Source organism: Desmodus rotundus, chromosome 1 (genome assembly GCF_022682495.2).
Source record: "Desmodus rotundus isolate HL8 chromosome 1, HLdesRot8A.1, whole genome shotgun sequence".
In the NCBI taxonomy this organism is placed as follows: domain Eukaryota; kingdom Metazoa; phylum Chordata; class Mammalia; order Chiroptera; family Phyllostomidae; genus Desmodus; species Desmodus rotundus.
This window is the reverse complement of record NC_071387.1, coordinates 62,481,963-62,509,142: the sequence shown is the minus strand read 5'-3', so window position 1 is coordinate 62,509,142 and position 27,180 is coordinate 62,481,963. Positions and strand designations below refer to the sequence as shown.

At 34.4% G+C, this 27,180-nt stretch overlaps 1 protein-coding gene across 5 annotated transcripts in view; it reads left to right on the top strand.

Moving 5' to 3' along the window:
• The window catches only part of PSIP1 (PC4 and SRSF1 interacting protein 1), a 41,370-nt gene extending 14,423 nt beyond the window's left edge, over window positions 1-26,947 (top strand). The window contains exons 4-16 of one of the 5 annotated variants that reach the window (XM_024558263.4): window positions 5,700-5,838; window positions 7,978-8,082; window positions 9,057-9,119; window positions 14,443-14,539; window positions 15,580-15,655; window positions 19,165-19,393; window positions 20,403-20,521; window positions 23,122-23,177; window positions 23,551-23,621; window positions 23,826-23,927; window positions 24,045-24,255; window positions 25,659-25,761; window positions 26,769-26,947. In XM_024558263.4, the coding sequence (XP_024414031.2) occupies window positions 5,700-5,838; window positions 7,978-8,082; window positions 9,057-9,119; window positions 14,443-14,539; window positions 15,580-15,655; window positions 19,165-19,393; window positions 20,403-20,521; window positions 23,122-23,177; window positions 23,551-23,621; window positions 23,826-23,927; window positions 24,045-24,255; window positions 25,659-25,761; window positions 26,769-26,829 (1,432 nt within the window). In that variant the 3' untranslated portion in view covers window positions 26,830-26,947. Of the gene's footprint in view, window positions 1-5,699; window positions 5,839-7,977; window positions 8,083-9,056; window positions 9,120-14,442; window positions 14,540-15,579; window positions 15,656-19,164; window positions 19,394-20,402; window positions 20,522-21,776; window positions 22,884-23,121; window positions 23,178-23,550; window positions 23,622-23,825; window positions 23,928-24,044; window positions 24,256-25,658; window positions 25,762-26,768 lie in introns of those variants that run through there. The other 4 variants (XM_045193742.3, XM_024558264.4, XM_024558265.4 and 1 more) reach the window with 4 other exon arrangements.
• The last annotated feature ends 233 nt before the right edge of the window (window positions 26,948-27,180 follow it).

Here is a 27,180-nt window from a genome sequence, read left to right as displayed (position 1 = left end):
GACCTCAGCTCAAATCTTGTTAGTTGGGGGAATAATGTTCTATTTCTCTATAAAGTTTAGACAGTTTAAGTGAAGATGGTGTTTTTACTATTTTCATTTCCTTACTGTTCTTTTTTTTAATACAGTAAAGTTGGATGCTCAGTTCTAAAAACTTGGAAACTGTCCATCACAGGCTGTTTTAAAACCTGCCTAATGTGCAGTGTTAAGGAGGATAGGTGAATGGGGAGGTACTGATGGTGTCTGATTTTTCATATAACCTGTCCACAAAAAAGGAATAAAGGAATGAATCATAAAATAGAGTTTTCGTCTGCACTCGTTTTTTTGTACAGCTTCTGTAGTCTAGCCAAAGCAGCACGTGTTGGTGTGGGATTTTGTATAATTTCATATAAGTCGTACACCAAATAATGAAGAGAGGAACTTTTCATCACCTCACCTATGAGGTAATCCACCTATGGTTATTCACCTGTGTGTACCAGCAGGTCCATGGCACATAGATGTATATTCATTCAGTTGTCTCTTGAATCATACTCTATTACAAAAGAATGCATGCTGTTATAAAATATAAAATCTAGTTATAGACCGGTATGTTTCATATTTTATGATTTAATGAGTAAAGAAACAGCAGCTTAGAATCAATTTTTTATAAATAGAACTGGCTGTTTAGTAATTTTTAGCAACAAGTAAATGAGTTTTGAGTCTGGTATCTTGAGCTCTGATAAGCTTATTTTTTAGATTTGACTTCTGTTTTGCTTTAAAGGAAGAATTCTAGGTGTGATAACTGAGCTTTTGTGAGGGATATTACTAGTGGGTATACACATTGTTTACAAAAAAGTAAATTTAGAGAAGTAGCTTCTTTTCTGTACACTTACAATCTGTGAAAATTGGAATACACAGGAACACACTTCTGGCTTTTAGGAGTATGCCATGTGACAAACACTCTTGGAGGGTTTAAGTTCCTTCAAAATTATAAAATTATTACCGTAGTCAACGATTTGTTATTTTCTTAGTATAACTTACATTAACATTAGCCTCGGTTCTTAGGGGCTTTGACATTGGTATTTGAAGTCTCAGTTGCTATGGCATCAGTATTAGTAGATGTGTCAAAGACTACAGTGGTTAAAGGAAACCGTGAAACCTTTTTAAGAAACATTGTAAAGAGTCGAGGCTCTGCTATTTAATAGCCAGATGCCCTTGCCTGAGTCAATTTATCTTTCTGGCCATTAGTTTTCTAATCTTTAAAATGAGGATTTTTGTGATCCCCCTAAGGTTCCTTTCAGCTCAGGAATTTGGTGGATAACTTACTTTGAATTACTGTATATCTTTTCATTGTTAAAATTCAAAAAATATTTTATTGTTTATGCTATTACAGTTGTCCCAATTTTCCCTCTTTATCCCCCTCCATCCAGCACGCCCCTCACTCCCACAGGCAATCCCCCCACCTTTGTCCATGGATTATGCATATGTTTTATTACTAAAAAATTTTTAAATGACATAAAAGTTCTCTACAAAAGAAACATTTTTATAGTTTTTAGAGACAACCCCTAAATGTGTTAATGTTTTGATATGTTGTCTTTGAGATTTGTATGTCATTTTAAAGTGAAGTGATTTGAGGAGTGAATCAGTCACGGCTACATAAAGTTGTGCTTTTGGGGACGAGGGCTGGCTGTCTAAAAACTAATCTGGGTCCCGTTCACCAAAGCTTTGCGATTGCATCCCCGGAGGTGTCCATATTGTTAGTATTTTTTATTAAAATGTAATTGACATAATACTTCATAAGTTTGAGGTGTACATGTTGATTTGATAGATTTATGTATTGCAATATGATTACTATCATGTTCTCTAATACTTACATCATGTCCCCTAATTATTTATTTTTCATGGTGAGCACATGCAAGGATTCTTTTTTTCATCCAGCGTGTTTTATTTTTGTCTCATTAAGGGGTTTCTTAATCTTAAGCATATCCTTTGATCCAATGGTACTCTTCCCCCCAACAGTTCTACTTAGAATTCATTGTGAAGATATGTTACAGAGATTGAGCAATGTGTTTATTTAATACAGCTGCATCATCATTTTGTAATAGGAAATTTGATATGGAAATGGCCCAACAAATTAATTGTGGGATAGACATTTAGTGAAATAGTATGTAACTGTTAGTAATTGTTGATATGAGAAGGTGTTTGTTTTAATTTGAAAAATATTTATGGATGAGTATGTGTCATATATGTTAAACTTACATATTTATGTGTATATATCTATACATGTAACTAAAAAGTGGCTGAAACAGTAGCTATCTGTAGTTGATACAATTATGGATCATTTTTTGTTTTCCTTGCTAGGATATGGTATTCACTGAAAAATACTTCTAACAACTTTATTGAGATGCGCTGTAATTTATATTTAAACAATTCATCCATTTAAAGTGTACAATTCAGTTGTTCTCAGCATATCCAGATAGCAGTGCAGCCATTTGCACCCTTCTAGAACATTTTTATCACCCAGAAAGAAACCCTGTATCTATTTTCCCCCAATACTCCCTCCTGTCTTGCCCTAGGCAACCACTAATCTATTGCCTTTTTGGACATTTCAAGTAAATGGAACTATGCAACATGTGGTCTTTAATGACTGGGTTTGTTTACTTGGCATGTTTTCAACGTTATCTGTATTGTGGTATGTGATAGTACTTTATTTCTTTTTATTGCTAAATATTCCATTGTGTTGATCTACCATATTTATCCATTCATCAGTTGATAGACGTTTGGATTGTTTCTCCTTTCTGCTATTCTAAATAGTGTTGCTGTGAACATTTGTATACAAGTGTTCGTGTGGACATGTTTGCATTCCTTTAGGAGGAGAATTCCTGGGTCAAAGGGTAACTTTATATTTAATCTTTCGAGGAATCACCAGACTTCTAAAATCAGTGATATCATTTTACACTCCTACTAGCAATGTGTGAGGGTTCCAGTTTCTCCATATCTTTGCCAAGACTTTTTATTATGTCTTTTTTATAGCTATCTGAGTGGTTGTGAAGGTAGTATCTCATTGTGGTTTTGATTTACATTTCACTGATAGCTAATAATACTGAGCATCTTTTTATGTGTGAATATTTTTTTTAACTTCTGTGTACTACATAAAGATGGAAGTGATGCCAACAAAAACATTGAAGCTATTTAACAAATCAAGGTAGTGCAAAGGATAAAATGGCGGGAGCTGATCCGACTTAGAAAGGAATGTGAGTTTGCCGAAGCTTAGAAAACATGCTCACTGCGTATCTTAGGTATGGGATCAGAAGGCGGCACTGTTCCAAGTACTCTTGATAAGTTTTACAAAGAAACGAAACACTAAATCAATGTTTCCCATATTTTAAATTACAGTGTACTGTATATCTATTAGTTTTACTATTTTTTCTCGTTTCTTTGTGCACTGTCAGTAATAAAGTTTAAATTTTTGACAATATTTAAAGGTTATGGAACCTTTTCTTTCATTTCTTCCATTGTTAAGATTGCCTGCGGAGTCATTTTTATGGGCTCACTGTTAGGCAAAGTGAGGACTGTCTGTTTTGAGAATTTAATTTGTCAAACCTATAAACACTGAATAACATGGTGGTAGAATTAGTCTTCTCTTTGAATAGCTTTTAGGTTTAGAGTCATATCTAAAAATACCCCATGTATGAGGATTTAAAACATTTTTCTGTAATTTTATTAAGTATTTAGATACCTTCCACTTACTGAATGTGCTGATGCCACCAATTTTGAGCCCTTTGGAGACTCTGCACTCTTAAGTCTGACTTTCTGCATTGCTGCTTGGCATCCAACCTTTTCAGTCTTCTTTCCAGCTTCCAAATCCCTGTTGATACTTGTCTCTCATTGTCTTTGGCCTTAGGAGTTGTTTTTGTAGAGTTTTAGGAGGAATTTGTGTTGAATTGCTTTGTTTTAACTGAAAGTATATTTTATTTTTGTTAGAGGTTCAACTCAAGTCATTTACTTGAATTTGAAACTATGTAGAAGGAATTGTGTTACTCTTTTAACTAAATGTGTTAATTTTTCTAATTTGATACTATGGATAGGAATGAATGATACCTGTTCAAAGTCTGAATTTCTGGATCAAATGTGATGATGATTTAAATGTGCCTTAATTGATGTGCAGTTAAAATTTATGGATACAATGACTTCTTCAATTACAGAATTTAAATAATAAAGCTGACTTTTATATGTATTGATTATATTGAAAGAGCTCTACATCTCTTTTTAGTTGAAATTTTATCTTAAGGTCTTTCCAAATATTCTAACTTGAACGTTAATTATATAGTCTTTAGGCCCCCATTCTTAAAGAATTTTCAGCAGATAAGGAATTTCGGATGTATACATAAATTAACAATTCATAATTTTGAATTGTAGCACATTTTAAAAGAAATGAGTAATAATTTGGTTTCCCGCTTGCTTTGGAGAATACATATTACAAAAACCTCATACATGCTGTGCCTCTACCTTTGGAGAATTGACAGACTTTCACAGAACTGACTGACATAGGGAGATAAGAGAGGTCTGTTCTGGAGAAAATCTGAATGCATCTCTGTATGCACGCACAAGAACATTTAGAATGTCTTCATTGGCAGATTTCATATTTGTGAATTCGCCTGCTCACTAAAATTTATTTGTAATCCCAAGTCAGTATTTGTGAAGCCTTTGCAGTCATGTCAGTGTGCAAAATGGCAAAAAAACCCGAGTAACTTGATGCAACCATTCCTAGCTGAGACTGAACAAGGCAGTGCTTTTGCCTTTTTCTTTCAGTTCTCATACTGTAAATAAGTGTCCTTGCATTGCATGGTTTTTGCATATTTGTGTATTTTGTTGGTCATTTTGCTGTTTATAATGGCCCCCAAATGTAGTGAAGTGTTGTTTAGTGTTCCTAAGTGCAGGAAGGCTGTGCTCTTCCTTATGGATAAATTACGTGTTAACATAATATAATCTCTCTCTTTTCTAAGGTTTTATTTATTTATTTCTATAGAGAGGGGAAGGGATGGAGAAAGAGGGGGAGTGAGACATCAATGTGTAGTTGCCTCTCACGCCCCCCCCCCCCCCCCCCCCCCCGACTAGGGACATGGCTTGCAACCCAGGCATGTGCCCTGACTGGGAATCGAACCGTGCCTTTCTCTTTGTAGGGCAATGCCCAGTTCACTGAACCACACCAGTTGGGGCTTAGCACATTTATTTTATTATAAAAATGTATTTCTATATGTACAAATACAAATATAGTATATGCATACATATAGTAATATACCTTATTGACAGTGTTTTGTGAGTTTATGTGAAATAAAGTTATATTTGGAATATATTTAAATGTATTGATGAGTGCAGTCATGTCACAGTTTTCATTTTTGTGCATTTCATATTGTAAAATACATACAACAGAATTTCCCATTTTAACAGTTAAGTGTACAGTTCAGTGCCCTTGAGTACATTCTCATTGTTGTGCAACTTCCTCTTTTTTAAATAGGATTATGGATGTAGGAGCTTGTGACTGAATTTAATAAAAGTATTCAGAATTAAATAAGTATTTGTCTACCCTTTTATTTATGTAACATTTTAAAAGCATTTTGGATTAAGAATTTTGATAATTATATCTTAATGGCAGTGCTGTTTAATAGCTTACTACATTTTGAGATTGCTTTGTGCTCATATTTTTCCCTCTCCTTTTTTAGTGCTTTTTTAGGCCCAAAGGATATATTTCCTTACTCAGAAAATAAGGAAAAGTATGGAAAACCAAATAAACGAAAAGGCTTTAATGAAGGTTTATGGGAGATAGATAACAATCCGAAAGTGAAATTTTCAAGTCAACAGGTGCGTCATATTACATGATATTTAGTTTAGTATTATATATACAGTATTGGGGAATAATCACTATTCTAGCTGTAGGAAAATAAAAATATAAGAACTGTGTCCGTTTCAATTTAACTTATTCTGGTGAGGTTGAATGTTGACCTTTCATATCTAGATGAACTGATGAAAATATTAACTGTATGGTTAAAAAGATCTCAGAAAACTTGGATAAATTGTTATTTAACTGTCTAAGACTTTATTTAACATATCATTGAATTTAAAGCCAAATTATATACCGTTCTCTTAAACTTAGATCTATTATTTGAAGAGTGTGTGTTTTCTTACTCGTTTTAATAATTTATCTGTGAAATCCTATCAGAAAACAATCCTCAGATGGTTTTAATATGTGACAGAAGTACGCATGGCACTGTGCTTTTTACTGTTTTTCATGGGACCAGAGTTACTGTTAATTTATGTTAGACTTGAGGTAGTAAACATTAGAAGAGTATAAGTAAACCTAAAGAAGAAGATAGCAACCAAATGAAAATTTTGCAATTCTCTGCTTTTAAATGTCTTTTTTTTTTTTTTTTTTTTTTGGCATGTGCCATACTTTCTCTTTGCTTAGAAAACTTTTCAGATGCTGTTTTATCTGGAACGTTTAAACCTTTCATTGATGCTTTAGGGCTTCATTAGATAATCCTAACTGCTTTTTATTACCATCCAAAGCTTATTGTTAAAAACTAAATATCATGAAACTCACACTTCTGTACTTAACTGTCGTAGACTCCTGACTCCACGAACAAGGTAGTTGTACGTCCTATGTGCCTGGCATTGTTATGTGTGGGCAGAAGAGGTATTCACTGAATACTTAGTGCATGAATGTAAGAGTGAGCGGTTTCCCGTCATTGTTGCCTTGACTGTGTAAAGAGAGTCCAAAGAGGTTGAATTGTTCCTGAACTCACACTGTATAACTTGATTTGAATCACACGTCCTAGACCGTACCTTCAAGGTCTTTTCATCCTCCAGATTGCCCAGCATGGACACCCTGTCCTCTGTTTCTGTCTACATACTTAATCTTCAGATAGTTTTCACCATATATACTTGGAATCTCTCATTTCACAATGAAATTTTTGATAGGTTGTATTCACGAAACCCAACACTTTTCTGTCTTTAACAAAAGTATGAATGACTGCTGGTGTGATGTACTCTGTGTTCCCGGGCCAAACACATCCCCAGTGGCACATTCCTAGAGTTTGGGGGAAGTGGTGATGCCCAAACTGAGGTAAAATGAACGAACAAAAAAATTGGCCATTGTAATGTACTGAAATTTCTATAGTGCTGTAAGTACTTTGGAGGCATTTTTACATTTTTTATTTTAACTTTATAATACTTTTCTGGCTTATCAGCATTGCCTTTTTACAAAAGAGGAAATGGGTTTGCAGTTTGAAAGACTTGCCAAAGGGAACAGAGCTAGAAAGGGGCACAGTTTGGATTATGATGCTATCATTTTGTAGATCTGTGCTTACCCTCATCTCCCAATGTGAACTGTGTCGTCTGTTACTTGTTTTTTTTTGGTTGCTATTAATGCAAGTCTAGGGCCCCTAGATCACGCTTAAGTATCTGTCACCTTTTAAAACTTAATGATGCTTACTGGACTCCCATTTAGTACCTGGTAAATCAGAATCACTTAAGTTTGGGTCTCAGAAATCTGCATTATAATAAACTAAGTTCAAGTTCTAGATCGATCAAAGTCTTTAAAGCTAAGGCTGTATGTCTTAGAGTACATAGTTTCTCTTTCTAGAAAGTTTTACTAATTGATTACAGTATAGGTCTCTGTTCTAAATCAGCTAGCTTATCTTATTGGGTATTTGTTGGTTAGAACATCAAAATGGTATTCTTTGTGAAAGTACATTTCATCCTCACTCTTTTATCCTCTGTACTTGTATACATTCAATTGTAGAAATACAGTACCTTATAGTTGTTTTCTAAAGATAGTAGTAGCTTTTGAAACTTTTAAAATTGTATGTATTAAAAGTGCCCTGTGGAGTAGGAATGAGGGTACTTCTCTAATCTTACAAACAGGCTTTTGATTTTTCACTGGTAAAAGAATGAAAGTTGGTAAACTTATTTTCTTAAATTAATACATTCAATTGTTCATAGGCATCAGCTAAACAATCAAATGCATCATCTGATGTTGAAATTGAAGAAAAAGAAACTAGTGTTTCAAAGGAAGATACTGACCATGAAGAAAAAGCCAGCAATGAGGTATGTTTTAATTTCTCTTGTATTCTAAACCCATTTTTGTCTCAAGGAAGAAATTGTAAAATGATCACTTAATCACAAAGTAAAAAGTAATGTTTAAAGTAGTTGGGTAATGAAAGAGAAAATATTTAAGGCTTATTTCCTTGTGTAAGTATTAACTACTGTATTGTAATTTTTGTATCTTTAAGATTTGTGGATGTTTTTATATGAAGTTATTCTGCTGTGCAAAACATGAAGTCCAACTATAGGAGAGTAGGTTACTTTTAGGAATATTTTTAAAGCAAGGTATTATGTGATGGTACTGGAAAGGGCATTGAACTAGATTTTTAAAAACCTGGGTTTATTTCCGACTCTGTATTTGATTATGAGTGGGGAGATTCATTTAGCCCTTCTAGTCTGCATGAAATGATTATGAGATGATCTCCAAAGTTCCAGCCACCTCTTAAAATTCAGGACTCTACTGTAGAAAAAGTGGTTTCATAAATTTAAATTATAAACTCCCTGGCGTACTAGCAAGTGTGACTTTTGGATTTAATCTGACAGAGGAAGCAATTTTTTCTTTTTGTCGAACATACTGGCTATTATTGTGACTGTATAATGATAATATTAAGACTTTTAATGTTCATAATTTCAGAGGTCAGAGAAGCAAAATTAATTTTCTTAGTAGTTTTAATGAAACGTGACTTTTTTTTTTAATCCTTATTCGAGGACATTTTTCTTTCCATTGTTTTTAGAGCGAGAGAGAGTTGGGGGATGAGCAACATCAGTCAGCTGCCTCCCATAGTTTCCCGACTAGTGATTAAACCTACAGCCTAGGCATGTGCCCTGACTGGGAATCAAACCCACAACCTTTCTGTGCATGGGACGATGCTCCAACCAACTAAGCCTCACTGGCCTGGGCTGTGCTTGTGACTTTTAGTTTAAGAAATTTTCTTCCAGTCTTGGCGGTAATTTATTTATTTATATTTTTTTCCTAGGATGTGACTAAAGCAATGGACATAACCACTCCAAAAGCTGCCAGAAGAGGAAGAAAGAGAAAGGTAATTTAACTGCTTAACCACAGGGATCTTAAAATAATTTTTTAGTTGGATTAAGGAAGAGCAGATATAATGAAACATTAGCATTTAATTTAAATTTTGTTTTTCATTCTAAATCTTTTAATTTTTTAAAGGGTAGGTTATGTTATCAAAACTGCTTCTTAGTGACTTGACATACTTTTAAGTTGAATGGTAAAAAAACGCACTATTTTCTTTCCTTATAATGATGGTATTTCAAGTTTATCTTTATAAAATTGGTAATACCTATTCATAAAGTTGTTTATAGAATTAAATGAGTTAACACATGTAATATTTGTAATAAATCCTAGAAACAGTAAGTGCTAATATGTGTTGTTCATTATTGTGGTGTTATTCTCAGAAAACTGTTGCAGGAAATGAGGGACAGTTTTGGATTAGGTATATTGTAATGCTTTCAACTACTGTGAGTTTCTTCCTTATATGAAGTTTTGTTCATCGCAGCTTTTCCTAATCTGTTTTTGTCTCAGACTGTTGTTATATGCCAAAGATATAAAGAAAATTAAGAGTTCAGTATCTCAAGAGGAAGTAAAATAGGAAAACAAAAAATTTACAGTGGCTTTTTATCCTGTGTGGGAGGTATGTGGAAGAGGATTATCTGGAACGACTTTAACTTATAGGAATGATGGGAAGCCATTGAATCATTTTAAATGTTAGATGCCTCCTCTTTAAGCAGTGTGAATAGTGGGGATTGGATTTGGTTGGTGAGGCCAGTTTACTGGTTAATTCATTCAGATTTTAGTATTAACTTCACCAGCCCACACAGAGAATTCAGCAGTGATTTAAAAAAACGAGGCCTCTGTTTTCATTGAACTTAGATTTTTGTTGAGACAGACAATGAAATACATAAAACAAGAGAGTTTAAGGGGGGAGTCATGATCGGGACTTGGTAACGAAATTAGGGGAAGCCTTACTCAGAAGTAAGCCTGAGATTGGAAGGACCAGTGGGACTTTATAGCAGGTGTTTGAAAGTGTAAATGAGAGATGGGATTTAAGAGCACTTTAGGAAGTAAAGTTGACGGTTGATTGGAAGTGGGGTCTAGGATGACTCTAAGGCAGGGATGTCAAAACTAATTTTCACCGAGGGCCACATCAGCCTCGAGGTTGCCTTCAAAGAGTTGAAAGTTATTTTAGAACTGTATAAATGTAAGTACTCCTTAACAGTTAAGCAAGAGCTCAGCGCTGCTGCCAGAGGGTGCCGGGCTGGATTTGGCCCGAGGGCCTTGTGTTTGCCACCTGTGCTCTAAGGTCTTGGATGACTAGATTAGATACTGAGAATATCAGAGACATTGATTTGGGAGCAGAGACATGGGAGGAGGAAGTGAAATACTTGTGGAAATAAGGCTCGAGGTCATGTGTGTGTGCACATACTGTTCTGACTCTAAAGGGGTGAAAAGGTCAAAGTTAAAGATGCCACCATGGACATAAGGATAAAATAGTAGATGAAGTTGTCAAGGTAGAAAGTTTACTGAGAAGAATATAGAAATGAGAATCCTGAAGGAATATAATGGAGATGAAAGGTTGCTTTGTGAAATTACTGCTGAGAATGAACTTTTGGAAGAAAACCTAGGAAAGGAAGGACATCAAAAGAACAGAATTTTAAGAATGAGGGAGTGGTCACAGTGCTCCAGTGTGGAGGGGTCCCAGTAAAATATGTAACATGGTACATACTTAAAGGACAAACAGTAAGGGAGGATGGAGTGTGTTGGTGAATAAAATGTTTAATGTTAAAGTTACACTGTACTTTTGAACAAATCTTTGAAGGAAAGGAAGAAGGAGGTAACGGATTTGCATGGTGGAGGGAGCAAGTTCAAGATGAAAAAACAGTAGAGGAGTAAAATGTTCTTTGCCAAACTAGGAAAGATCCAATATGTGGCAAGATAATAAATTATTGTATGTAAGGACATGCTAGATGAGAGGCAAGGGAGGGCACATTTGAAAGAGTTGACTTACCACAGAGATGGACGTTTAAATTTTTCATTTTTAAAAATTCTGTATTGTTCAATTAATTGTCCCCATTTTCCCCCCATTATTCTCCCCTGCCCTCCCCACCGCCCACCTTCCACATTGAGTCCTCTCCCCTTGTCTTTGTCCCATGGGTCTTTCATACATGTTTCTTGACCCTTCCCCTTCTTTCCCCCCCTTATCCGCCTCCCACCTCCCCTCTGGTCACTGTCAGTTTGTTCTTATTTCCATGTCTCTGGTTCTGTTTTGCTTGCTTGTTTGATTTGTTGATTAGGTTCCACTTATAGGTGAGATCACATGGTATTTGTCTTTCACTGCCTGGCTTATTTTACTGAGCATAATACTCTCAGTTCCATCCATGCTGTTGTGAAGGTTGGGAGCTGCTTCTTTCTCTCTGCTGCGTAGTATTCCATTGTATAAGTGTACCACAGTTTTTTGATCCACTCACTTACTGATGGGCACTTAGACTATTTCCAACACTTGGCTATTGTAAGTAGCGCTGCTATGAACATTGGGGTGCATAGGTTCTTTTGAATTGGTGTTTCAGGATCCTTAGGGTATAATCCCAGCAGTGGAATTGCTGGATCAGAAGGCAGTTCCATTTTTAGTTTTTTTATGAAATTCCATACTGTTTTCCACAGTGGCTGCACCAGTCTGCATTCCCACCAACAGTGCACTAGGGTTCCCTTTTCTCAAATAACAACAAATAACCAGCACTTGTTATTTGTTGTGTTTCATTCTTTTTAACATTGAAAGGGGAGGATGGAGAAGGCTATTAAAAATTTCTACAGAGACTTGAAAATTAAGGAAATTTCTTCCTGCTGGCCTCAGTCTCCCTTCTCACACACCCAATTCAAAGCAAGACTGCATGTATGGTACAAGGTGGGAAGAAAGAATGGAAAGTTTGTACTACTAAGGGGAGAAGAGGAGGGTATAACAAAAGACAGGGTGAATGATAAATCCCAACTGAGGCTGCATCAAATGAGTGCATGTTTTGTATAATTTTTTCAGGAGGACTCAGCAGCAGGGAGTAGTAAAAGCAGAGAATGTAGAGTTTTCTAGCAATTCTGTTGGAGATTTGTGAGACAGACGCAGCACTACATTGCATAGAAATACTAGTCCCATGAGGTGTGTGTGTGTGGGGGGTGCTTTAGATCATGAAGGGAGTAGAGATAGAAAGTGGGGTAATAAATGGAGAGAAAATCTGTCAGTGTGTTAGAGGTTTCAGTGAGATCAAGTAAAATATGGGAGAAATTAATTTTCAGTCAGAATATTTGCATTTAAGATACATAAATATATATGCATCTAACAACATAATAGTCCTTTCTCTGGATGAAATACTTTTATTTTCATGAGAAATGGATTTGACTTGACTGATTTTGCCATAAGTCAATAAAGAAAAGTGTTAATAACATTTTTATTTATGGTATTAGTATGGATGAATTTTTACCTCTTACTGGTATCTCCTCAAAAGATCCATTCTACCTGTAATTCTTATGTGAGGTCTTGATTTATTTGCAAAAGAAGTTGTAAGTGAAGAGGTTTTATTTTGGACCTGGCCCAGGTGGCTCAGTTGGTTGGAATGTCGGCCTGTACACCAAAGGTTGTGGGTTTGATCCCTGCTCAGAGTGCCTGCTGGAGACACCCCATGTTCCTCTCCTCCCCTTTCTGTCTCCCTGTCCAAAATCAATAAGCATGTCCTCAGGTGAGGATTAAAGAGGGGTTTTATTTTGAACTGAAGAGATCATCACTCTGAATTGAATATTTAAGGAATTTTTGCCCTCCTAAATGTCTCAATAGAAAAAGAGCTCTCGTAGTCATGAGTTTGCAATCTTTGATGTCTGGAAGCTGCCTGGCACCCTACCCCAGAGCCACTGAATCTAGACTGGGGCAGGAGCAGGTGGTTTGTAAATTCTTAACATTCTAGAAATACAACCTGAGTTAATGTTTAGGAACAGTTTCCTTGAATAATTCAAGGATTATGTTAGGTGAGTTGATTGACTTTTAATAATGGTTTGAATATTCATTATTTTATTCCAATTATGAAAGCAAAAATAATGTCTAAAAAATAACAAAAAAGAAATGGACAAACTCTTAGAAGTGAGATTGCTGAGTCAAATTTGCATCTTATCATTGCCAGTATTTATTCATAAAGATATTTCAGAAAGGTATTACCAGTTTATTGATTTCTTACTGATCATCAGTAATCAATACATGAATGATTTTCCACACCTTTATGGATATTGGGCATCATTCTGTAAATGCTTGCAAATCAGGTTATTGAGTAAAAGATTTAAAATATTTTCTTCAATAACATTGGATTGTGCTCAGTTTTGCTTTATTGCCTTGATTTTCCTTTCTCTAGTTACTGCTGAATTCTAAATAACTGGGGGCGGGGAAGCAACTCATAGTGTTCCCCCCCTTCTCTGTTCTCTTCACTGGTTCTCTCCTCTCTTTTCCACTATGATCAAGATTGTACTTCCCTTCGAATTAGTGGTTCCTAATCTTTGTTCTACTGTAATAACTTGAATCAATTAAATTAAGGGTCATTGGGATTTTTTAATTTTCTACTTCATAGTAAATCGCTTTATGGAAAATAGGAATACAGGTCTCAGTTCAAAAAGAAAATGTATACATATTAACAAAAGTTTAAAAGTTAAGTATCAGCAACTTTTCTTGCCTTTTCTAATATTAGAATATTAACATGGGCCCTGGCTAGTGTGGCTCAGTGGATTGAGTGCTGGCCTGCGAACCAAGGGGTTGCTGATTTGATTCCCAGTCAGGGCATGTGCCTGGTTGTGGGCCAGGTCCCCAGTAGGGGGCACATGAGAGGCAGCCACACATTGATGTTCTCTCCTCTTTCTCCCTTCTCCTGTCTTAAAATAAAATCAATCTTTTAAAAAATAAATTAATTTTAAAAAGAATATTAACTTGGGTTCTGTATGATAAGTACACAATGTACTAGTATCATTTTTAGCTATTTGAAATACATTTATAAGCAGTGTGGGTTGCTGCAGTGTAATTACTTCATACTTTGGTCACCGTTTTGCTATTGAGAATATTATCTTTACTTTTCTAAAGGACTATTTTAGGTTGAGAATATCTAAAAAGTTAAGTTTTTGTGTTTCTTTGAAACTGTTCACTAGAATTATAAGCTTAAGTTTAAGGATCTCGTGTGATGAGTCAGCTGTTGACAAATAAAGGTGCTATGGAAATTATGCTTATATTCGAATTTGTTATTTTAGAGTGGCATATTCTGGTCATTGACTAAAACTTGTAATGCCTACTATTTGCTATATAAGTTAATTAACCCTTTGTGATTCAGGCAGAAAAGCAAGTAGAGGCCGAGGAGGCAGGAGTAGTGACAACAGCAACAGCATCTGCTAATCTAAAAGTGAGTCCTAAAAGAGGACGGCCTGCAGGTAAGACTGTTAGTGCGTAAAACTTGGGCTCATAGTTACTAGTACAGATGATTTAAGTGGTGTGCCTCAGATACTTCGGAGTAGTTGGGTAGACAATGGCTATATGTAATACAGACATTTTAAAGGAGATAAATTTAGTTTGTGTTCTGTGTAATGAAGTATTTAAATTTGAAATACTTGCTTTGGGACTTTACATTTTCTGTTTTATCCCTATTATATTTTCTCCTAATAGTGGCAAATGAGGCAGTGGTGAGATTTAAATGACATATATGATGAGTTTATTTTACCTCTTACTTTAGACAACGTAAGCTTTGCAGATGGAGTTATAATGAGAGCAAGAGAAACAGCATTTGAGTAATTAAAGCTATTAATATTTTAAATTAGTACATTCTTTGTTTAGGACCCTTAAAATATGCAGCTATCATCAGCATTAAAATCGGGTGTAAATTTCAAAGATGTAAATATACACATAATATTACAATAGGTATATGAATATTGACTGTAAGTGCTGTCATAATTTTGTTCTATTCTGTTAACACAGAGAAGGATGTTCTTTTAATCCCTCTCAGCCATACTGAGAACAAATTGAAAATTACTTTGTTAATCTACCTTATGTTAAAATATGTTTAAATTTTCTGCTGTTGCTCATTTGAATCACTGGGGGTGGTTATCTTTAAAACTTAAAATAGTAGTGTCTCTGATAAACTACTGATATTCTTAGTATACAGGGACAGGCAAAATTAAGTTCACAGTTGTTTGTATCGTGATGATTATTACAATAGCTTTTTTAACTCAAAAGAATGTCACAGTGGGCTTTGAGGTACAGTTTCTTCAGTGCTCAAATTGCTGGCCTTCATTATTTACACATTCTTGTAGTTGACTTGCTATAGTCAAGCACGCTTTAGCATAGAGTTCTTTATTGTCATCAATAAACCTATTTTTGCCCACCCCTGTATATCATTTATAATCTTGATGTGAGATTTGCTTCTTGAAGGGAAAAACTGGTAGTTATGGAATTTTTTTTTTCCTGTGACGGTTAGCTACAGAAGTCAAGATTCCGAAACCAAGAGGCAGACCCAAAATGGTAAAACAGAACTGTCCTTCAGAGAGTGACATGTGAGTTCATTTTAAATGTGTAAATAATTATGAAATAAATTAGACATCTGACTTTAAGCATAAATCTTCATTTTTACCATTTTTATTTTACAGGGTATTCTGTTTTTCTAAAAATTACGGGAAAGACTTCTGATATATAGATAGATAATGCAGGGTAAAATCTGTAATAGGGAATATCGGCAAAACAGTATGTTTAAGGAAATTCTAGACAAAGTATTCTTGAAGTAATCCCACAAACCTTTAGCTCTTGCAGAATAACTAAGTTAAAAATAATGCTAAAAATTATTTTTGTAATGTAAATTAAAAAATTTAAAGTATTTTAGAATGACAACTACTTTTAGTTATTGACAAAATAATCAGATTTTCCCCACCTATGTTCACTTTTCTGGGTAGAAACTTTGCCAGAAACAATGTATATTTAGACAAAGACAAAACTTTAAAATATAGTGGCACAAAATTACAATATAGTTTTAACTACTATGGTGAAATTAAGTTAGGTACATAGGCAGGCGACTGTTTTAGTTTTAAGGCATACCGAATAAATCTTACTCATACCACCCCTTAGCTGTCTTAATCATGGCACCAGACACATGAAAGTCTAGGATATTTCATGATCGACATAAGGACTTGCTCTGGAGACTTAGGAACTGAAAACACAAGTCATGTGCTCCCCTCTACCCTTTAGACAACCATGCAGATCTACGATAGGGAAACACCATAAACTTCCATTTGGAGAGGTTTAAGAGGCTCATGGCATTGTTCTAGGAAATCTGAAATTATGCTGGGAACATGCCCTGGTGTCCCACTATTTCTTAGGTATAAGGAATATTCCCTTGATTAGGACCCAGTTTCCCTTGAGTATCTTCCTGGTCTGTTTCTCCCCATGGCTTTTAGCTGATTCCTCTGAGAGTTTTTTACTTTTCCAGTTGTACCTGAAAAGGTCATTGGAGAACATTATCCTCCTTATCAGCTAGAGCAGTTCTCAGTCTGCTTTCAGACTATAAGGAGTTGGAGGCCCGAAGTTCCTTTTTAGAGATCTCCCTTACTTTCTTTGATGTTGGCTGGTATCACTTTTAGTAATAATATTTTATTGTTGGTGTGTGTGTGTGTCTGTGGTTCATTCCAGCCAGCTTCATGGGTACTGTGGTTCACTCATGAGACTTTCCCCAGACATTATCTTTTTCTACTTAATTACAGGCACTTTGAGTTCGTAGGTTATCCTGAGAAACCACCCCTCGGTCTCTTTTCCTAGACAGTTTCAAGATAGCTGAATTTGAATTCTTAAAAGACTGGCAGCTTACCTGATTTGATTTACCCTAGTCTTTTAATTTGAAAATGTTTTACAGGATAGAGGTGACTATGAACACTGAAAAGCATGGAATTTTTAAGTTCTCTTTCCTTCACCTTCCATTATTTCTTGAACTCATCTTTCTTGAAGTACCGATCAAATTTATCTTGATAACAGCCACCTCACGATCCCTGCATTCTATTTTGAAACCTCCTTGGCCAAAGCTACCAGTTCACTGAATGTATTTTGTTACAAGTTGTCATATGAGACAGTTTTACCCATTGTATAGTAATATATGAGAGTTCAGTTTCCCAGCCTCAAAAGTCAGTGTCACATGTTTTACGTTTTTGTTACTGGTTTCAATTTCTGTGTACTAACAGCTTTTTGCTGAGATGATGGATACCCCAAAGTAGCAGTAGCTTATTTACTATATTTATTTTTAATTCATGCTGTATGTAGGCCTGGCATTGGCAGAAGCCACTCTTAGTGGCATATCTGGGCACAAACTCAGTGGAGTACACAGCTAAACTATGTAACCTCTTGAAACTTCTCTCTTACCATGAGAACATCAAGTATCTGTCAATGATAGCTCATAATCCTCCTATAAAATAAGAAATACCTGTATTTGTTATAAGGTATTTGGGGTGTGTTTGCTTCAGTTTTGCTTATATTAAGACTGAAGGAATTCACAAATACAATTTTGTTATTGTAACTAGACCTATTAAAAAGAGAAATAGTAACTGTGGGGAAATCTGTTTTTCGTGGAAGGTGGTACGTAAGACCATTGGGAAAAGATTTATTTGTAGTGAGCAGTGATCATTACATTTATGGGAATTACCTGCTTTGGTTCTGTTCATAAAACTGAAATAATCCAATTTCTCATGACTTTATGAATACATTTTGTAATGATTTTTCTTCTTTAAAAACTGCTACATGGTATTCTACAGCTGTTTCAGGTATTATAATTCCTAAGATCCATCCTACTTACAGAGACATCCTTTTAACAACACGGTCTTCTATTGTTTTGTTCATGGGCAAATATACTGGTTAGAATACATTGCTAGAAGCAGATTTGCTGGGTCAAAGGTTGTTTGTATATTTAATACCTGCTTCCTTCCATCGGGGGGACAGCATTTTGGGGGAGGCAGTTGGTCAGTATCTATTAAGAACCATATAAATGCTTTTTGTATTTGACTCTTTTCCCATCTCAATGAAATGGATTATCATCAAAATTGTCACGTTTGTGGAAATATTGAAATAATTTTATTTCATGCTTTTTCTTCCAGTGATTAAAAGGATGAAATCCATTTGACATTTGAAAATAAGCATACCTAGTGATAGTTGTGTGACAAAAATTTCTAAAGAGATAAAGGATGATTTTTTTTTTCTTTTCCAATTCAATAATCAATATCTTAAGGGTTCAAGGAAGCACTTGTCACCTGGTAAGATCTCACCTGGCTAATTATTGAGCTTTTGCACCATCATTTTCTAATGAGAAAAGGAATGGGTTGGAATAGATGATCTGAGGTCCTTTCCAGCTCTCAAATCCATTGGTGTAATTTGTTTAATGTGAAAATTTCAGTAAAATTCTTGAACAGCAAAAAGGTTAGTCTTTACTAGCTCATCCAAGCTTCAAGTTGTATCTCTTTGTGCTTTAGTTGAATATGTAGCGTAGATACCATCTAACGGCAATGTTAGGGTTTTTGAACAAGTTCGGCAGTCTATCAACTGGAGCTTTTTATCTTGAAAAGAGTATCTTTTTAAATTTTAAAAAGACCATATTTGATCATATGCATTTCACTTCTGCAGTTGTATTTTTGCCCATCTACTTTTTGAACATAATTTCTTATAAATATGTAAAGGCCCAGGCATCTCACCTGCTGTATCTACCATCTTACACAATTCTATAACCCCAGAGTCAAGAAAATAGTAACTTGACAAGTAAGGTAATACTTGAAATTTTTTTAAGTGAATGATGTGGAAAAAGGGGGGGGGGTAGGAGATCACTTGACCCCAATGCCACTATAATTTTTATATCTTCTAATTTGTATTAAAAGGATGGTCTTTCCCTTCTGTGATAGGATGATAAAGACTTTCTATTAATGTCTTTAAATTTAAAAATTATACCTTACTTAATGTGTTGATTGGGAGAGTATGGTTGAATGATAAGTATTAATGACACATAAAAGTTCATTTTTCATTGTTGCATTCTTTAAAATAGTGTAACTGAAGAAGACAAAGGTAAGAAAAAGGGGCAAGAGGAAAAACAACCTAAAAAGCAGCTTAAAAAGGATGAAGAAGGTCAGAAGGAAGAAGATAAGCCAAGGAAAGAGCCAGACAAAAAAGAGGGGAAGAAAGAAGTTGAATCAAAAAGGAAAAATTTAGCTAAATCAGGGGTAACGTCAACCTCTGATTCTGAAGAGGAAGGAGATGATCAAGAAGGTGAAAAGGTAGAACATTTAACTATCAGAATGCTTATTTTTAGTTTAATATGTAGCTCTTATAGTTTCAATACCTATGAGAAGGTCTATACATCTGATTAAAAGTTAAACTGAATTTCTTTACCTTTCTGAATAAACTTGAATTATATATGTTAAAAAGCGTACTTTAAACTTTAAGTTATTGTACTTTCCCTTTCTTACACTTTGAAATTATATCAATATTAAATGCTATAAACTTCTAATAACCCCACCTATGTAGAAGAGCTTTGAAAGTAGAGATTAAGCCAGACAGGCTGTGAATAGTGAAGACATGTAAAGGAGGTACATCTGTATGTAGATTATTTTTTATTTGCCCCAACGAAATTCTTACCACTCTTTAGGCCTATTCTCTACATTTTATCGGTGGTACTTTATTTGGATGCCATCCTTGTTTAGGAATTTCATTTAAGCTATGCATCCTTTTCTGTGCATATAGCCTTGAGGCTCTGTAGTCCTTGCCTGTAGATCTTTTGTTTATTTTTATATATGATTATTTAATGACTTTAGAAGCCAAAAAAATTTAATTGGGTAGGTTGAGCTGTGTAGTTGTAGGTAAACAGGTACTAAAGACAAAATAGCTTGATAATACATTCTTTTTTGTTAATTTTTTAAAATTTTATTTATTGATTTTTAGGAGAGCACTGTGGAGAGATGGCGGGAGAGAGTAGCATGGGGGGAAGGAGGGAGAATGAGAGAAAAACGTCCCTTTGTTGTGCCACTTCCTCATGCACTCACTGGTTGATTCTTGTTTGTGCCCTGACTGGGGATCAAACCCACAGCCTTGGCATATTGGGATGACACTAGAACCAACTGAGTTACCTGGCCAGGGCTCACATACTTCATTTTAAGTAAGGGACATCACTCCTAATAGCACTGTAGGAAATATATCTTAATTCCCAAAATCATCAAGGAAAATAAATTTAGCAACAACATGTAGAATTCTGAGATTTAACTAAATTCATTCTAATTCTAAAAACAGAAGAGAAAAGGTGGAAGAAACTTCCAGACTGCTCATAGAAGGAATATGCTCAAAGGCCAACATGAGAAAGAAGCAGCAGACAGAAAACGCAAGCAAGAAGAACAAATGGAAACTGAGCAGTAAGTATTTTTTAATTCTAAATTTTGATTTCTCTTTAAAACTAGCATGACGTGTTTAAACAGTGGAATCTCATTTCCCAGACCTTGAGCAGCCTCTTAAAGAAGTGACTCTTTTCCATGTGAGAAGAAAAAATCTTCAGTGTATGTAGATGATCGTGTTTCAGGCTCCATTCTTTTCTGAGTAGGAGGATGAGATTCACTGAGGGCAATCACTCTGTGAACTATTTCTAATTTAATAGAGTGCACATAAGATTTAACTGTTAGTGGCTTTGTAGAAAAAGTCTTCATCCTCTACTGTTTATTTTTATAGTATTAAATACAGAAAGAGTGGAATGAAAGAAATATCCTTATTTGTCATACCACCAGCAGGCCTCCCTCAAAAGACCAGCAAAAATTACAAAAGCACAGTAAAAGCCCAAAAGCCAGCATATCTAAAGGCTGACAGGGTTTGCATTAGATATGTGCAATATAAATCAAGTTCAAAGCTGACTCCTTGTATGGTTTTATACTTGAAGACAATATATACTTAACAAGGGAATTTCCTTCCCCTTTAATTCTATGAAGTAATTTTATTGTAAGGAAAATAGCAATGGCTTCATGTGTTACATTTGTTTTCCAAGTTATCTTTAAACTGTCACTTCTGAGTTCTCTCTGAAAAACATTTCTTTGTGAAGCATCTTGCATTATTCTGACTAAACTTTTTTGTTTTGGTGAGGTGATTTTAAAAACATGCTCTAGGTCACTAAGACTTAATGATAAATAGTAAAATTCTTACAGGTATTCTTAAAATTTTGTACTTTCTCTTTATATAGTAAATTTGTAAGCCAAAGGTCTTTATTTATAAGCATAGCATTTAACTATCTGCTTTCTTAGTTTGGAGGATATATAAGCAGTTTCAGCTGCTTGAGGGAGTAATAAAAACTGATCTAAGGCTCAGAAATGTTACTCCCGCTTATCTGTTAGATGACTTTGACCATTTTTGTGAATATCAGTTTTTTCTTAACTGTCCTTTTCAATCCTATCACTGAAAAGTTGTTGCATTGTTTGTTGTTTTTAACTTTATTGTGCTCTCCAAATTAAGATATAAAATTAGCCATTGCTTAGTAAAAATATAGCCCAATCCTTCCTTAATAATCCAAAGTTATCTTTATGTGTTTCAGTTCTTTTAAATGTCCTCCGAATGTAACTTTCTCAAATTCTAATATTTGTGTTTTCTTTCCTTCTCCTGTTATTACAAAACTTTGTACTTGGACAGTTTTGCTCTGTAAAGCATTTCAGATGCAGCTTGTGTGAAATGCATTATGCAAAATAAAGTTTATTGTATTGTATTCCCAGCCAAACAACATGTAATCTACAGTAATAAAAAATATATCTCATTTTGGGCTCAAAGCATTAATCCAGTTACTGAAAAGAAAATGCAAGTGGAGCAAACAAGAGATGAAGATCTTGAGACAGACTCATTGGACTGAATTTCCCCCTCCCCCCCTTTGATGGAAGAATGTTCCAGATTCTAAATTGAGGACTTCATTAATGGCATTATTACTGTGTTATGATTGTTAATTTCCTGTAAGGTACACACTACATACTAAGGTCGGCAAAAGTTTTTTTCCAAGCTTAAAATGAAGCTTTGTGTATGAAAATTAGAATAAGCTGAAAAGATGGTGGTTGTACATTATTTCCTTTAGAAAATATAAAAATTTTGTTTTGAAGTTAGGTGTTAAACTGGAATAGCTATTATACCCCAGAGAATGGGGCAGTTGTGCCCTTCCCTTTACATTCCTTTGTTGTTTAATTCTTTAGAATCTTAATTGTTTTTTTAATCCTGAGAGATTAAACATAGCCTTGTTAAGAAAACAAAAATGAAACTGTAACCAAAATTTTAAAATAAAGTTTTTTTTAAAAAATAACCCTGATTTTTAGATATTTTTTGTTCTTGTCTATTTGAATTGGTTTATAAGGCTCAAACTCTAAGCCAAGGTACTAGAAATTAGTTAGAATTTATTTTTAAGTCATTTACAATAACTTGGTACCTTTTCATTTATGAAATGGTATGTAAATGTTAGTGAATGTTTAAGCTCGATATATTGGCAAAAATATTTTTATAAAATAGTACTATCTTTAAACAGCTTATTTAATGTTGAAATCAATCAAACTACCTACCCTTTGGAGACATGGGAACAATTAAACCAGTCTTTTATCACGTTATTTCTTTAAGCCTCACGTAGAAGTTATGAAACACTTATAGGCACTCTCTTCTCACTGTGGCCTGTTTGTCCATTGACCGTGACACATTGGTCTTATAACGATACACCATTTATTGCTGGAAAAAATTTACCATGGTGACCGTTAACAATTTTATTTATGATGCCAATGAAAAATTAGATTGCTAGATTACTTTAGCATGTTTTTACAAGTTTTGCTTATATTTATAGCAGTTAATGCTATGGCACTGCACAGTTCTAAGAATTACAGTCAGTTACTTGTAATCTAGACTACTTTTTAAAGAAAAAGATTGTAATTTTTACTTACGGGATTGTGAGCATTTGGTAATCAGTCACAAAGTTCCAATGTTTTGAAATATCTGTGTTAACATTTGATAGGCAGAATAAAGATGAAGGAAAGAAGCCAGAAGTTAAGAAAGTGGAGAAGAAGCGAGGTTAGTTACTTTACTTTCTAAGATGTACAGTTACACATAGAAAGGAAGTTATACAGATACTTAATTTTTCATGTGTAGGTTTTAAAAGGTCATTTTATGTTCTTGAAATCTTACAAATAAGCTTTTCAAATCTCTAATGGATTCTACGTACATTGCATTGTATTGTACGTATAACCAGGTGAACATGCTAGGGAGTCATGTTTATTATTTTAATGCTCATTATCTGATTAATTCAGATTAGTGATGTAGACAGACTATTAATATTAAGAACATTCTTTTTTAATTACCAAATCTTTCCATTATACTTTGCTAATGTTACACAGAAATACTGGTTTTGGAAAAACTATTTACTGTTTCACATTTTAATTTATAGAAACATCAATGGATTCTCGACTTCAAAGGATACATGCTGAAATTAAAAATTCACTCAAAATTGATAATCTTGTAAGTGTTTAATACCTCATTTAAAAAATACAATGCTGCTTTTATAGCTTCATATTTTCTCACATGGTTTTATAAGTATTTAAGATAAAAGGGACTATCACTGGTTGTTCTGTACTGCCTTGTTTGAAATTTTGAACGTAATCTTTAGGAATAGATTACAGAGGCTGTGGTAATTAACAGTTATGAAATTACTGTTTTGTGAAGGATGTGAGCAGATGTATTGAGGCCTTGGATGAATTAGCTTCACTTCAGGTCACAATGCAACAAGCTCAGAAACACACAGAGATGATTACAACACTGAAAAAAGTAAGCAATCTTAAATCTTGCAGATTTTAAAATTTTTCTCAAAACCACTTCATTAAAAAGTAATGTTTAAAAAATCAATTAGGAAAATAACTATGAATGCATATTTTGTTTTCTCAGATTCGGCGATTCAAAGTGAGTCAGATTATCATGGAAAAGTCTACAATGTTGTATAACAAGTTTAAGAACATGTTTTTGGTTGGTGAAGGAGATTCTGTAATCACACAAGTGCTGAATAAATCTCTTGCTGAACAAAGACAGCATGAGGAAGCAAACAAAACCAAAGATCAAGGGAAGAAAGGGCCAAACAAAAAGCTAGAAAAGGAAACAGGTATGTGGTAATGAGTACTTTTTTAAAAATGGTTTTGATACATCATTAATACCTTAATCTACATTACACTACAAAAAAGTCTTTTCTGTACTTAGCATGGAATGTAGTCACATCAACCTTATAGCTTGTTTTTCAATAAGCTATTGTAGTATTACAATAGTAAATACTAGTGTTTACTATTATTAGACTGTTGAACAATGTGGGGTTTAGGGGTGCCAAAGCCCTTTGCAGTCAGCAATCTCCATATAACTTTTGACTCCCCCAGAACTTCACTACTAATAGCCTACTTCTGACTGGAAGTCTTACTAATAACAGTCAACTAACACATTTTGTGTATTATATAGTTTAGTATATTATAGTATGTAGTATAGTATGTAGTATATTATTATAAAGCTAGAGAAAACATTAAAAACATAAAATGTTTACAGCATTTATTGAAATACTGCAATTCAAAGTCATGTTATTCAAAGGTCAACATTATTAGTAGCAATTCTTTTCATTTAAATTAGGAAAAATTCTTACCTACATAAAATTTGAGAGAAATGAATTTCCTGTGTCCATCACCCAGCTTCAGCAGTTACCAGCAAATGACTATTGCTGTCTTATACCCCCATCAAGTTTTTCTGTGACACCCCAGCAGATTATTTCAAAGCCAGTTCCAGATATGCCATTTGAACTATAAATATTTTAAGTTGTATCTGTGACGGACTCTTAAAATAGAGCCAGTACCATTATCTGTTCCCCAGTTCTGTGTTATTAAACATCTTAGCAGCAGTTGCTTAATGTAGAAACCAATACTCAAAAGGAGCTGGATTTTTTTTTTTTTACTCATGTATTAGGGAATGTTATATATGTGTCCTTAAGAGATTTTTTTAAAAAAAATACATGTTATTGATTATGCTATTACAGTTGTCCCATTTTTCTCCCTTTTATTCCCCTCTATCGCCCTCCCACCAGCATTCCCCCTCTTATTTCATGTCCATGGGGAGATTTGTTAATAAGATTTACATGGAGGTGCTCATTGTTTGCTTAGTAACAGGGCACAAAATGATGTTATTTAAGAAATACTTTTTTTTACATTTTCTAAAATACCAATATACAAGATTTTACTGTGATTCATTGTTTTTTTTCTGAGAAATATAATGAATCATAATGCTCCAAACAGTTGTACCACCCTGTTTCTGATCACAGTAATAAATGGAATAATCAGAATAATGATCTACTACTTCCTATACCCACAAATATACGTAGCAACCCTGCTTCTTAGTATGTGCCTCAGCTACCTTAAGGATTACAAATGTAAAGGATTACATTAAGTATTAGAAATTTCATGTTGTATATTTTGAACTTGATCAAGTATTATTAGAAGCTCTAACAGTTTTTTCACTGGAATCCTTGTAAAGGCTCAAAGACTCTAAATGGAGGCTCTGATCAAGACAGTAATCAACCCCAACACAACGGAGACAGCAATGAGGACAGCAAAGATGAGGCCAGCAGTAAGAAAAAGTGAGGACGTGTTTCAGTGGGTCGTAATGTGTGTGTTTGATTTTTAAATCACATTGCCGTCCCAAGGTTCAAATATAAGGGATTATATTTTGACCACTCAGTTCCTGAATTCAGGAAACAAGATGCAAATCAAAAAGGCAAAAATGTAAAACAATTATTTACAACTAATTTGTCTGTATTCAAGGTTAGAGAGCTGGCCTGAATCCAGTTTTTAAAAATTTACTGTTCTTCCTTGGACTAATTTCACTTAATACACCTCTAATAACTCATGTTTGTCTTTTCTAGAATTGTGACAGGATAATAAAAATTAGATCTAGAATCTCAGGCTATTTAGTATTATGATACCCGTTCTAGATTCGGAAGCATGGTTGTCCAAGTCTTGGTTTGTTCCACTATATATTAATATACTAAGCCTTGGAATCAAGCATACCTTCTAATTCTGAAATTCAGGGAAATCCTGCATGGTGTGGATCGTCCTTTCTTTTCATCTAGATTTGTAATATGCTGGTATCACAGGTGTTAACATTTTCAAGTTCTTTAAAGAGAATTCATGTTATGAGTGCCAGCCCACAAACTCAGGTTTGCAGGCCAGCACTCAAACTGAGTAGCTGGTTTGATTCCCAGTCAGGATACAAGCCTGGGCACTGTGGGCCAGGTCCCTGGTTTAGGGGCATGAGAGAGTTAACCAATTAATCTTTCTTTTCCTCTTTCACTCCCTTCCCCTCTCTCTAAAAATAAGTAAATAAAATCCTTTCAAAAGAATTCATTTTAAAGCTGGAAATGATGGAAAAAGCCGGGGCCATGATACTGCCCTGAGTTATTGTGCTTGATCTGCATATATTTGGGGAGGTTGGTAGAACACAGTACAATAAGTTTCAACCAAAAATAACTCTAAATATTTGGTGATTTAAAAAACGTCACACACACATTAATACCTTTCTTTCTCTCTTGAGGAAAAATATCCCCTAACCCCAGTTGTCACACTTTTCCCCCCCACTTTTCTGTAGGCCATCCAGTGAAGAGAGAGACCCCGAAATATCTCTGAAGGATTCTACGCTAGATAACTAAGTTGACATACCTGGAATATAAAGAACATTTGAGAAGTTTGTAATGGTTTTCATTTGAGATATTTAGACTGTTGAAAGTTTTAAATTTTTATAATAGGTTTTGATGTTTAAAACTTGTTTTGGGGGGCAAAAAAACCCTTTATCTTTGTTTAAAAATAATTAAATATTGGTTAAGTGTACTTGTGCAGTATTAACAACTACATTATACAGTAAATGTGAGGGAAGATCCATTTAGGAAATGTTGGGTTGCTTTTCCAGACATTGGTTGTAGCATATTTTCAATTAGTGTGTGTATGTTAATGTGTAATTGATAAAAGTTACATTTTTAAAACTGCTACTTGTATAAAACCTT